The sequence below is a fragment of the Daktulosphaira vitifoliae genome, unplaced genomic scaffold (assembly GCF_025091365.1).
Source record: "Daktulosphaira vitifoliae isolate Bord-2020 unplaced genomic scaffold, ASM2509136v1 Scaffold_3, whole genome shotgun sequence".
NCBI classification, from domain to species: Eukaryota; Metazoa; Arthropoda; class Insecta; order Hemiptera; family Phylloxeridae; genus Daktulosphaira; species Daktulosphaira vitifoliae.
The window spans coordinates 10,971,421-10,985,242 of record NW_026099574.1 but is presented as its reverse complement, the minus strand read 5'-3'; the positions used below and the strand labels follow the sequence as shown (position 1 = coordinate 10,985,242).

Sequence of the window (13,822 nt, the reverse complement as noted above, 5' to 3'; positions counted from 1 at the left end):
ACGCTACATGTTAATCAATTTTTTTAGTTGTTTAATTACGAATTTTCGATATTTTAATGAAAGTTATGAGAATAAAACCTAAATTCAAATACCTCAAAATTGATTTTTTTGAGTCACCGTCTTATTCGTTGTGCATAGCGATTAATTGGTTATACAATTATAATTCAATGAAAAAAAAAAGTGAATTTTTACTAACAAAACTTTCCTTATTGTTTTATTTGTCTTATAACCATCAACTTCACTTCTTTTCATACAAAATTTGGGTTTTCATTTTATTAATATCCGAATTCATTTAAAATTTTATATTTTTTCATATGCTTTAACTGAAAATATTTTCATTATCCTTTCTTTAGCCTCTATCCCAACTATTTAGAGTCAGCTCTACCTTATTAATTTGACAGGGTTTTACACTGACTGTCAACCTTATTATAGTTAAGGGAAACAATAAAGGAGCAAAGTATGTGTCACTGTTAAAGTTCTTGTATTGTCAACTATATAAGAACAGCACTAAGGTAGCATTGAATGATCCACTGCGCCACACAACACATTAATTATTGTATTATAAATATAAAATATAACCATTCAATTAATTAAAATAAATATATTCCAATGATTCTGAATTTATTAGATGAATTGACTGCCCACTTGTGTCATAGTAGTGTTTATTAATTTGTTTAATAACTATTACTAAGATTTTAATGAAAAATCCGTATTCTATTATTTAAATTATTAAGCTTAAGTAATGAAAACAAATTGCTACTATTTTTTAAATCTAATGAACATAGTAAAACAGTAAAATTTAAAGTTTTAAAATTAGAATTGCAAAATAAAATTGTATTTAGTGTTATATGCAAGATCCATTATTATAAAACTCCTTGAAAAGTTTTACAAAGTTCAGTTGACAGATGTACACATAATTTATTAAATAACTAAATATATATAAAAGTACATTCATTTTAACAATTGACTTTATTTATTATGTGATTACTACTATAAACTACAACAGGAAATTTTTCATTATTCAAAACATGAAATATCAAGTAAAGGTGTATTGTTTTTACAATGAAATAAGTAAGTACGACAAAGAAAATTTCTCACAAAAAAAAAAAATGATAATTTATTTGGCTTAATTTACTTATAAATCTAATAAAATATATAAAATTCATATAAATTTTAATTTTTTTTGTGATAAGATTCTAAACATTTTGAAGCTGATTTTACTTATTAACTTTATCAAAATATTCCTTAGCTTGGTTGGGATCCGGTTTGATTGTTGGGCTGTTAGGTTTCCAATTCATTGGGCAAACTAAAATAAATTTATTAACATTAATACTTCAATATGTTTAAAAATACTAAAATACATAGATATTCTTATAAACCTACCTTCTCCGTTTTTATCAACAAATTGAAAAGCCTGAACAAGCCGTAAGACTTCATCTACATTTCTCCCAACGGGCATATCATTAATAGTAATCTGTCTTATAGTTCCCTAATATTGTATAAATTAAAAAAAATAACTTTAATTTAAGTATTTAACAAAAAATGAGAAGAAGGGTAAAATATTACTGTAGGGTCTATAATAAAGAGACCACGAAGTGTTACACCATCAGGTTCCACTAAAACATCATAAGCCTTAGCAATTTCTTTGTTAAAATCAGACAATAATGGATACTTTAAACCACCCAAACCACCATGCTGAAAATACAATTAAATTGAAATATAATATTAAAATGTTGACAAATATTTGTATAATACTGATACACTAAAATGTATTTTATAGTTAAACAAAAATTATATGATATACTTAAAAATATATATTAAAGATCAAATGATGTTAAATATGATTTACTCAAAATTAAACTTAAATTAATAAAAAAGGAAGAAGTAAAATCAATTAAAAATTATGAAAACAAAAGTCTAATATAATATAACAAACCTTTCTAGGAGTGTTGATAAATGCTAAATGTGAAAAATGTGAATCGCATGAACATCCAATAACATGTGCTCCAATTTTAGTAAATTCTTCAATGTTATCACTAAAAGAAACTAATTCTGTAGGGCATACAAATGTGCTAAAACAAAAAAGTTTAATTCAAAAAATTTGTTAAAAACAAAATTATGTCTATAGATAAACTTACAAATCTAAGGGATAAAAAAACAACACTACATATTTTCCTCTAAAATCATCCAATTTTATAGTTTTTATTTCTCCATTAACAATTGCTTTACCTTTAAATGATGGAGCAGGATCTTGAACTTTAACATTGTGAATATGAGATGTTCCTAGATGAAAAATTATATATAAATTATAATTAAATTTTTTAATTGACGAGAAATTATTTTTTCAATTATAACATTTATTTATCCTTTAGAAAAATTTTATTACCAAAAGGTCGTATTAAAGAATTTGCAGCAATCCGGTTTACTTTTGCACTATTTTTCATGGTGTATTGTGATAAAGTACGCTAAAAAGTAAAACATCGACTATAAAGTAAAATTTTCTATCAAGCTTAATCACAAATTATAATTTGAACTTACTGTCACAACAGATGAAACTAATTTTTTGAACATTTTAATGTTTAAATACGACACAAGTTAAAGAAGTCAATAAGAAGTGTTTCATATAATTGAAAATAACAGTAATATTATATATTGTTTAAGTTACGTAATTGAAGAAATAGGAAACCAAGATCGTAGATATATAATGTTGAAGTGAATGTTGACTAGCTGTTATCATGAATCATGTTTTTTAATAATATTTAGTCAGTGATAAAATGGCACAGTGACACAGGGAATACTTTATTTTAAACTTTCTTTACATTGTTGAAGTTCATGGGTAATTAATTCATTACTTAATTTAATTATTTAACGCGAATTTTATTTTTGATTAAAAACCTAAAATTCGTTATTAGTTTAATTTTAATAATAAACGTTAAGAAATATACCGAATTACGTAATAGTAAATAAATTAGGACATAACTTTGATTTAAATAAACCTATGTAATTACCATTACAGATTGTTCTTAGTTTTTTTGATGATGAAATATTTTTTGGGTTTTTCAGAATTTACCTTGATACTGAACCTAAGAGTAAAAATACGCTTTATCTAATTGGTTTAAGAATGACCATCTTACCAAATTTCCAAACTAGATCATTGAAATAGGTTGTTCGATTTTCATATATTTATAATTTTATATTTCTAGTATACTTTATATAGTAAGCTTTGTGAACATATTACATAAGGCTAATTTGACTCGATAACACTGAAGCTCTATAGTCGCAAGTAAACTAAGTATGGACGTTAATTTTATCTACACGAGCTATATGGTAACACAAATTCGAGGGTCACATTTTTATAATTATCTTTCTACCACATTTCATTGTATCTCATTGAAATCATGTGAATTAAAAAATTTTGAAACTTAAGTCAAAATCAATTGCGTTATATAAGTTGCACATATATGCGTCTAGCAAAATCATTATATCTATACGTAGGAAAGAGTTGGATAATTGGATGAACACTAGTGCCCGTATGCACAATCCTGATCTAATATTTTACATAATAAAGCTCATGTGTAATGTAATTCAAAAATTATTTATGTCATTCATAAAGAACTTATGGTTTACCTAAGTTTTTACGTTGCATAATCAAAAGTTATGTGCCCCATAGTTAAGAAAACTTATATTTATTATGAAGTATGTCATAGTGAACACTTCTTCAGTAATTAATCAAAACTTATTTACATAAATTATTATTTAATCATTTCTTAAACCCAAACTAATATGTTTTCCATCAAAATAGTATAATTAATTCTGATAATATTATTAATTGCATCAGTGGCGCCGATTTCTATATAGATGTTTTGCTGTTGTAATACATGTATAAAATGGATGGTATCGTAGAGAGAAACATGCTAATTCTAATGAATGTTCGTAATTTCATGAAAAAGATACCTAAGTTGTGAGTAATGAACAAAAAACAGCTATACAAAATTTGGAGGTTGTGGTGTCTTACAACACATGATAAAAATTTTTTATCATGCAACACATAAAATTTGACATCGACATCATTAATAACATCAATTCATAATATAGCAGAAAAAAGAGGTATAAATAAATTGCAATCATATTTTTAAAATGTTTTTTAATTACTGCTCATTTCATAAATCAAAAAATTCATTAATTAATAAAATATTTTAGTTATTACTAACAATTGTTAGTAACATAATGATACAATACATTTTTATTTCTTTAAAGAAGTAAAATTTTATAAAAAAAATAAGTATAAAAAATATTTTAATACCAATGATTTATAAATTTAAACATAACAAAAGCGTGAATATGAACATTAACGAAAATAATTATTTTTAACAAAATATTACCATAGCACAAAATTTAATTTTTAATTCTTAAAAAAAAAACAAATTCTTTCAGTTATTATGTTTTTATCACGATTTTTCATTAACATTATGTTCGTATTGTTGATTTAAACCGCATAAAATAATTAACCTAAAGCACGTGACAGTTGAGTCATTTTAAATGATAAATTTAAAAAATCGTGTAAAAAAGGCGTAACTCATGAATACCCCCAAGCACTGGTTTTTAAACCATTATAATTTTTAATCAGCTATCCAAACTAACATAAAATTGGTGTGTGTAATCATCTAGATTTTACATAATGTTATTTTGATCTAGAATGTGTAGTTAACGTCAGTCAAAATTAGATTAAAAATTTAGTAAAATATTCAAAAAACCCAATTTTTGTTTAATTGTGAGACATGTACAGTTATAATATTTCTTAAGCGTAGACTTAAGAATAAAAATTATTTATCATATCAATGTCCAATGATATTTCCCATATAGGGGCGTATAAATTATAGGCTCCCGGGTCGGATAAAGAACTATATAGACCCTATGGTGGTATTTTGAGAAAATAATATCAATCCCATAAAATAAAGTTGAGTAAAAAAAAGATCATTATTATTTAAAATATATCATGACAGGCCATATAAATTCAAAAAAGACCCCAGAGCCCCACTAATGCATCCATCTTAAATCAACTCTGATAAATTCTTAAGTGAAATAGAAATTATATGACGAGGACCCAAACATAAGCTAAGTCTAGATATTAATATATTTTTATTTAATACACTAAATAATCGACGTAAGTGTACAAGGTGTGAGCAGCCACGCAAAGTAAGTTGACACCAAATATATATATATATAAATTTCTAAAGGCAGTCAATTTGTTTTTGCACTATAGCGATTAAATCAGTTGTCGTGAAGATATTTTTCATACATGGAAATATTTTTCTTTCAATAGAATAAATGGCCCGTGGCCTACTAGTGATTTTAGTAACAACTATTTTTATTAATTAATTCATTTTGAATTTTCAGCTAAAAATTAAAGTATTTTTTTCAATAACATAAATTTAAAGAAAATAAATTTGTTTCATTTAAATTTTCTTTATACCTCATGAAAGTTGAAAAAAATTTGGACGATCATTTTTTTTTTGCAGTTTAAACTGACCCAAAAATATATAATATTAATAACGTTACTGAGGTAGTGATGTGTCAATAAAAATATGTTTGTCATACAATCCATATAGAATTTGACACCGGCTACACATCAATAAGGTGATTAAAGTCAAGAATAATTTAATCATATTTTATAATTAATGTGAGCATTCATATGTGTGCAATGTACACTGTACACGAGTGCGTGTATACTTTGTGAGAAATGTTCATAAAAACTTTTTCGTAAAAATTTGTACTTCATGGATTTTTAGAATTATTTTTAACGGATATGAATCATTCTATATTTTTTGAAAGATCGACCAATTAAACAAATATTAATAAAACCAATACTTTTATATTAAAATTAAAAATTAAACTGCATATTAAAATTCAGGTATAATTTCTTTATTTTATAATTATGTAAAGTAATTTTGACAAATTAAAAAAAAACACCTCACCCTATGGAATATGAATCTATGACTCTACACAAACCGTACGTTGTACCAATCCAGCAATAGTGCGCTGTGCCTGATGGAAAAAAAGGCTAGTTTAAATTTTATATGTCATTTTTTTCCGCTTTGTAGAAGGACATTGCCAAAAATTTCCAAATAAGAATGATTTATTATATTCAAAATAGATTATATTCATATATCTTTATGAGAAAATCATCGACCAATTGTGTACAGTAATACAGTAAGCAACATCAAAAAGTACTATCATAGAAATAACTAATTAAAAGCATTGAGCCTTCTAAATTATTAAGAATATTTAACTTTCTTTAATAAACCATCTGCATATTTTATACACAAAATAGTTTCGATATTTCACATTTGCCAGGCGTTCCGGGACAACTCATATTCTTTTGTAAATACTTATTTAATAAGGCAAATAATTAGAAAAAAATATCAAATAATCAAGTTAAACTATGGCAACTTTTATATCTTTGACTTATAATTTTTTAATACATGATAGATAACCTATTCATCAATATAAATTATAAAAATCTTAAAAAATTATTTTTGTAATATAACAGCTTTTGGATAAGAATCATAGATTTATTTATAATAAATTTATCAACTTAACATAACACAGTTATGCGGTCAAAAGTGTTCTTTATTTATTTATATAATATATTCTATACATATTTGGTTTAAACAAAAAAAAACATTAAAGAAAATCTGACAAATTTTCATGAAAGAACTTTAAAAATATGAAATTACTTTCACATGTTATAAAAAAAATTATTTCGACAAAAATTTAAAAAATAGTGTCGTTTACTGTAAAAAAATAACGTATCATAAATGTATCTACATTTTAAGAGAATAATTATTATCGCACTCTTCAAAAAAAAAAAAAAAATTAATGCTTGATTAAAAATAACTGATAAAAAACCACATAAAAAAGTAAAAAATAAAATAAACAAGTAGTATTCTGAATATGACTTAAAATACAATAACTATAAAAAAAAATTGAAAATAAACTTACGTAATATTATCAATCAATTCAGGTGTACTAGGAGTGTTAATAAGGACCGTTCTCACGATGTTTGATAATTTTTTAAAGGGTAAAGGTAGTATAAAGATAAAGCATTCACGAATCTGGATCAATTATAAAGAATAATTTAAGTTTTTGACTGGGTCCAAGGCGAATGTTATTTTGTATTTCCCTTTCCCTGATCTATCTGTATTTTAAGGATATATATATGTTAGAATCAATACGTCGCTCTCTTTCAGTGAACAAAAACCAAATAAGATTATAACTCTAATAGATTTTTCAAGCCGAAGTACATAATTTACAAGAGAAATGATTCTTAAGGTACGTTATTTATAAAAATGTTAAATAGTAATGATTACCAACCCAACTCCATCACCATAAGTTCGCCACTGCTATAATTGCATCAAGGGATTCTTAATAATAAAAATTGTTTTTAATAATTAATTATGATTTCATTAATTTTTTTCTTAATGCTTATATTACCAATTTTTAGTTGCCCAAATTTTATATAAAATTGTTATCTATGACAAAAATATAATTATTATAATTTTTTCTTTCTTTTTTTTCCAACTACTTGGGATCGACCACCCTTATCCTAAACTTCCACTCGACACGATCTTTCATATCATCTACGCACACATCAACCTTCCCCATATTACATTCAATAACATCTCTCCATCACTTTTTTGGTCTTCCTCAATCTTTTCTTTTTTTAACATTCATTTCCATAACTGTTTTTATAGCTTCCAAATCTTCATAACACGACCAAACCATCTAAGTCTATTTTCTGGCTCTGTAATTATTATAATTAATAGTACTTACAGTAGAACTCCAATTATCCGAACTTCGATCATCCGAATCGCCGATTATCCGAATCACTTTCAGAAAAAATCAGAAAAAAATTTGTCCTAAGTCCGCGGCGTCAGTGTAGGCACAACACGTGGTAAGAGTTCCCAATCCAGTTCCGGCGCATTGCAGTCACCTGTCATTGTTTATTTTGATTAGTCAGTGAATGGGTCCCGGTCCCCATTAATTCGGATAATTGGAGTTCTACTGTAATTGCTTTTATGTAAATCATAAAGAAATTGATTAATTTTTTTAAAGATATTTATTTTTTCTTCTCAAATTTTTAATCGTAATTATGTTTATGTTTTCGAATTTAAAATGTATACAGAAATTAATGTTATCATTATCATGTTTTATTTTTCAGTTGGTAATGCTCGCTGGTTTACTAGTTTTAAGTTCAACCATTCCGGTATCTTCTTACGGGTTTGCTACACTTCCTTATAAGCTATATCCTGAATACACTTCAAAACATTATTTCGACGATGCGTCCGTGACTCGTCCAAAATATAACTTCGCTTATAATGTGGCTGATGTGAACACCGGAGACTTCAAAACTCACACTGAAGAACGAGACGGCGATGTTGTAAGAGGTCAGTACACCGTAATGGAACCGGACGGTACCAAACGCATAGTAGATTACACAGCCGACGACCGAAACGGGTTCAACGCAGTTGTCACCAAAGAAGGCCAACCATCTGTATCTGTTCTGAGGCCAGAAATCAAAACTCCTACAACACCATACGCTAAGTTCCAACCATTAAATGTATATCCATCAACAACACCATATAAACCTTCTTATCAATTTCCACAATCTTACAAACCATATAAACCATCATACAAACTTCTCTACAAGCGTACACCTTATCCGCCATACCCATCGACGACACCACGTTCACCAACTTATCAATCATTATATCATAGACATTTTTAAAATATCGCGACTATCTTTTGTATAAGCTCTTTGTAATCTGAAATTATAATTTCAAATTTTATTTAAATAACACGTTAAGATTTATGTATATTATGTCTTTGTATTACTAAAAGAGTTCAAAAATGGTTAAGATGGACTTAATTATTTAATATTGGCGCAAATATAGGAACGCTACACACTTTAGGTATAAGAAAATGATGAAATAGTTCATAATTCATTATTCTCCGATACAGTACTATCAAGAGTGTAGGTGAAAATTACATAAAAACAGATTTTAATACATAATATCACAACCAGTTATTTTTATAATAATTTGAACAAGTAAAAACTTTGTATAATTGGGGGTTTAATTATTTTTCTTATTTTCCTAAGCTACTGGTACTATTAATAATCATTAAATTATGAAATGTTATATATATAACATAATGTAATTACTGTACATTAATTTTTTTTGTGACCCACGAAAATGATTTATTTTTCTCAAAAATATAATTTTTTGAAAATAAAAAGGAAAAAGTCATCAATGAAAATTTTTGAGCATTTAGTCGGCCATTTAAAATTCAGTTTTAATATTGATACATTTAAACATTCTTTACTCTTATGTCATGTGGACAGTTTGAGGAGATACTTAAGAGTATTAGCACCCCAACAAATTTAGTAATTTATATATTATTATATAAAAAAAAATTAGGATATAAGAAAAAATAATCTTTAAAAATTTGGTTGATTTGCATTCTTGCTTAATTTAGACTATTTATTAGGTTCGTTTATTTTTAACTATACCAATTTGATGTTAAAACTATGAAATTCTAATATCCCATACTTTTTATATCTGCCAATTTAGAAATTACAATCTTTTACCATATTTTTAATTTTAAAAAACCAAGCACAGTGGGGTCGCGTCACAGTGGAGACGTGGCATAGTTGGGTGCAGTATAGATTTAATCTGACAGTGATAAAAAACACTAACATAAGAAACGCTTCGATGCAAATCTGCAGATAGTATTTAATTCTAAGAAATTGGTGGATAATTACAAAAGCAACATTAATTTCTATTTCCTTAATTATATCCAGATTAGTAATTTTTTTACTTATATATTATATAATTTTTATAATTAATTGTTTTCAAATTATTATTGATTTTTAATATGTTAAAAGAAATAATTTTTAACCTACTTTTTTTTGTATTTTAAAGTGAAAGTTAATAATAAAAAAAAAATGAATTTATTACCATAACTTAACTTTTTAAGCTCAATTTGCAAGTTTGAAATTGACATCATTAAATAGAAAAAATGGTATTCTTAAGATTAATATGCAACCAGGAAATTTTATAATTACTATTTACAGTAAATTTTTTATTTCATCCATTGTTAAATTCAGGTGAAACTAAAAATCATTTTTTTTTTAGATTTATGATTTATATAGCAACATGTTAAGAAAAAATTTGGAATGTTATAGACTGGTAGTAGCACACACAAATAAAGTAAGAAAATTAATAAATTTTAAAGTAAAATTATATTTAATTATATAATATCAAATCTAATTCGACAATATACTTTAAAAATATTAGAAATTAATGATTTTAATTGTTTGTATGGATAAAGCTGGTTAAGCTACTTGATATTTGATTAAGGGATTTTTTTTTCTTCAATTTTTGAGGGTAATATTTTCAACTAAAGACGAATTGTAATAATTTGACGTATCGTTGATAAAAGTAGGTCAAGTGAGGGTTGGCAAAATATTTCTAAGGTTATGATTTATTACGATAAAAAAATAATTAAAAACACAATAAATTGTTTTTAAATAATTACAGATTTTGATTTTTAATATTTTAAAAACAATCAGTGCAAAATTCATAATTTTTAACCTATTTTTTTGGTATTTCAAAGTTGAATTTTTGAATGTTTGTTATAAAAAAAAAAAGTGAATTTGTTACTATAATTTTGAGCTCAACTTCAAGTTTGAAATTTATATTATTAAATAGAAAATTTTATGAGAATAAAAAAAGTAGTATTGTTAAGATTAATATGCAGTCAGGAATTTGTATAATTACTATTTACTGTAAATTTATCAGAAAAGCTCAATATTTTTTTTTAATTTTATCGTAATAGATCATTTAAATAGAAATCATAGTAATCATTTCTAATTAACTTTTGATGTTTAAAAAGATTATATAATTGAAGTATGCAGAACTGAATTAATTTCAATGGTTTACTTTAACTAAAAAAACCAATAAAAAAAAAGTTGTTAAAAAGATCTACTCATTGCTTGATTAAGGGATTTTTTCAATTTTTGAGGGTAATATCTTTAATTAAATATGAATTGTAATCATTTGTCGTATTGTTGAAAAAAGTAGATCAAGTGAGGGTTAGAAAATTAATCGCAGCCACAAGTAAAACAACATAGTAAAATAATATCAACACGAATAAGAAATTTCTTCTCACGAGGGGAGACTACAGTGATGGGATCCTCGATAATTATTGAAATTATTGAATCTAAATGAGATAAAAATCAAATTATTTAAAATTGTTTTCTAACTCAAAAAAAAAACCCCTAATCTTGAAAAACACAAGAGTTATCGATTCGGCAACTATTCGTTACTTTCGTCGCACGATAAAATTAGCTATTTAAAAGTTACTTTTTCGACTTTAAAAAAGCAAAAAAATTAAAATAAGTTTAATTTCTTATGTCTTATGAACTTTATTGTATATCAATTCAATTATATAATATTCATGAAAGTCAGTATATTACCCTTATAAGATATTTTAAAATATAAAACCCAAGATTTTAACACAAAAATAGCATATTTTTAAATACGGTAGCCATTTGCGCATAAAAGATAGGTCGTCGGGACAAATTTTTTTTTTTAATTTTATAGTACATGACATAAGCTTTAATTTTATATATGTTGAAAGGACGCAGTATTTCCGGAACATTTTTAAAAGTTAAGTTGAAAAAATTAGTTTTTGTAAATAAGTTGCTATTTCAAATCCCCCCCTGTGAGCAGAATAATTGTTAGATTCTCAAAAAAAATTATATCAAATGAAAGGGAAATATCTAAGGTTTTAGTATAAAAAAAAATTATATTGATTTGTTGATTTTTGAAAAATCTATGGTAGTTTTAAGAAAAAAAAGTGAAAAAAATGACAACATTTTTAAATTTTTAAGGGTAATGTCTTCAACTAGATACGATTTGTGATCTTTTGACGTATTGTTGAAAGAAATCGGTCCAGTGAGAGCTGAGAAAACAGACATAAAAAAAAAAAAAACACATCATGATAAAATTAATACCTTCTCAGCTTCGCATTGAAGCTAAAATGAGTTATTTTTCTTCAAATTTTAAAGGAAATGCATTCAACTAGATATAATTCAAGGTTTTTTATATAGAATTTGACAATATGGTTATGAGAATTTTTAGTGACAGGTATAAAAATGAAAATCTAATATATTTTTTAATATAAACTATAAGTTTAAAATTTCACAAATGTAATAATTGTTAAACTAATACTTTCTTGGCATCATATCAAAGCTAAAAGTCTATTTTCTCTTGTATTTTCTATACAGGTATTTTTAACACGCTTATATTAGTTTCACCTGTATGTATGAATACATGTATGTTTGTAACTATCCAAACGCCACGCGTCATCGCATATTCCGTTGTTTATATTTATAACATATTCCTAAAAATTTGTCCCGACACCTTTTCTTCATTTTTATGTAAAAATCACTGTTTAACATGAAATATTTTAATACTGAAAACTACCATAACTTTTTGAAAAATTAAAAAATTAAAATAATTTTTTTTATATTCAATCTTTAGATATTTATCTTTCATTTGATATAATATTTTAAAAAATCTGACTCTAAACCTGCCTACAGGAGAAATTCAAAAAATCAATTTTTGCACTCAAGTTAAGCTTTATCAATTTTATTTTCGAAAATGTTCCGGAAATATTGACAATTTTATTTAATCTTAACCCTTAAACAGTCACGTGGGGGTCTAGCATACCCCCACATAAATAAAAACGGTTATATTATATTGCATAAAAGGTGTACATAGATATAAATTTAAAAGATGGTTTTTACAGTAATATTGAATCGATTTTCATAAATAAATACCTTCGAAAATACTTAAAACTTAAAATATTCATCAAAATTGAAATGCGTCATATTTACCCCCACGCGACTTGTAACGATATAATTTTTTTTTGGACTTGTATTTTTTTTTTTAATATCCTTTTATCGTAAATGCAATGTTATAATCAATATAATATTGTGGGNATTTTTTAATATAAACTATAAGTTTAAAATTTCACAAATGTAATAATTGTTAAACTAATACTTTCTTGGCATCATATCAAAGCTAAAAGTCTATTTTCTCTTGTATTTTCTATACAGGTATTTTTAACACGCTTATATTAGTTTCACCTGTATGTATGAATACATGTATGTTTGTAACTATCCAAACGCCACGCGTCATCGCATATTCCGTTGTTTATATTTATAACATATTCCTAAAAATTTGTCCCGACACCTTTTCTTCATTTTTATGTAAAAATCACTGTTTAACATGAAATATTTTAATACTGAAAACTACCATAACTTTTTGAAAAATTAAAAAATTAAAATAATTTTTTTTATATTCAATCTTTAGATATTTATCTTTCATTTGATATAATATTTTAAAAAATCTGACTCTAAACCTGCCTACAGGAGAAATTCAAAAAATCAATTTTTGCACTCAAGTTAAGCTTTATCAATTTTATTTTCGAAAATGTTCCGGAAATATTGACAATTTTATTTAATCTTAACCCTTAAACAGTCACGTGGGGGTCTAGCATACCCCCACATAAATAAAAACGGTTATATTATATTGCATAAAAGGTGTACATAGATATAAATTTAAAAGATGGTTTTTACAGTAATATTGAATCGATTTTCATAAATAAATACCTTCGAAAATACTTAAAACTTAAAATATTCATCAAAATTGAAATGCGTCATATTTACCCCCACGCGACTTGTAACGATATA

General features: G+C 25.3%; 2 protein-coding genes across 3 annotated transcripts; one reads left to right on the top strand and one right to left on the bottom strand.

Moving 5' to 3' along the window:
* Positions 1-950: 950 nt before the first annotated feature.
* On the bottom strand, positions 951-2,725 carry LOC126900980 (peroxiredoxin-2-like). Its single transcript, XM_050677059.1, has 7 exons — positions 2,539-2,725; positions 2,387-2,465; positions 2,139-2,283; positions 1,937-2,072; positions 1,567-1,695; positions 1,384-1,489; positions 951-1,306 (listed from the first exon to the last, which is right to left on the bottom strand). Exons 1-7 carry the CDS (start codon positions 2,569-2,571, stop codon positions 1,218-1,220), a joined length of 717 nt encoding a protein of 238 aa, XP_050533016.1. The 5' UTR covers positions 2,572-2,725; the 3' UTR covers positions 951-1,217.
* Positions 2,726-2,818: 93 nt separating this feature from the next.
* LOC126900982 (cuticle protein 18.6-like) lies at positions 2,819-9,217 on the top strand. Of its 2 annotated transcripts, none has more exons than XM_050677064.1 (3): positions 2,819-2,836; positions 7,251-7,332; positions 8,222-9,217. In XM_050677064.1, the coding sequence occupies exons 2-3, from the start codon at positions 7,321-7,323 to the stop codon at positions 8,786-8,788; spliced, it is 579 nt and encodes a 192-aa protein (XP_050533021.1). In that variant the 5' UTR covers positions 2,819-2,836; positions 7,251-7,320; the 3' UTR covers positions 8,789-9,217. The 2 variants fall into 2 exon arrangements, with proteins under 2 accessions (XP_050533021.1, XP_050533020.1); XM_050677063.1 differs by lacking the exon at positions 2,819-2,836 and adding an exon at positions 5,566-6,210.
* Positions 9,218-13,822: the final 4,605 nt, after the last annotated feature.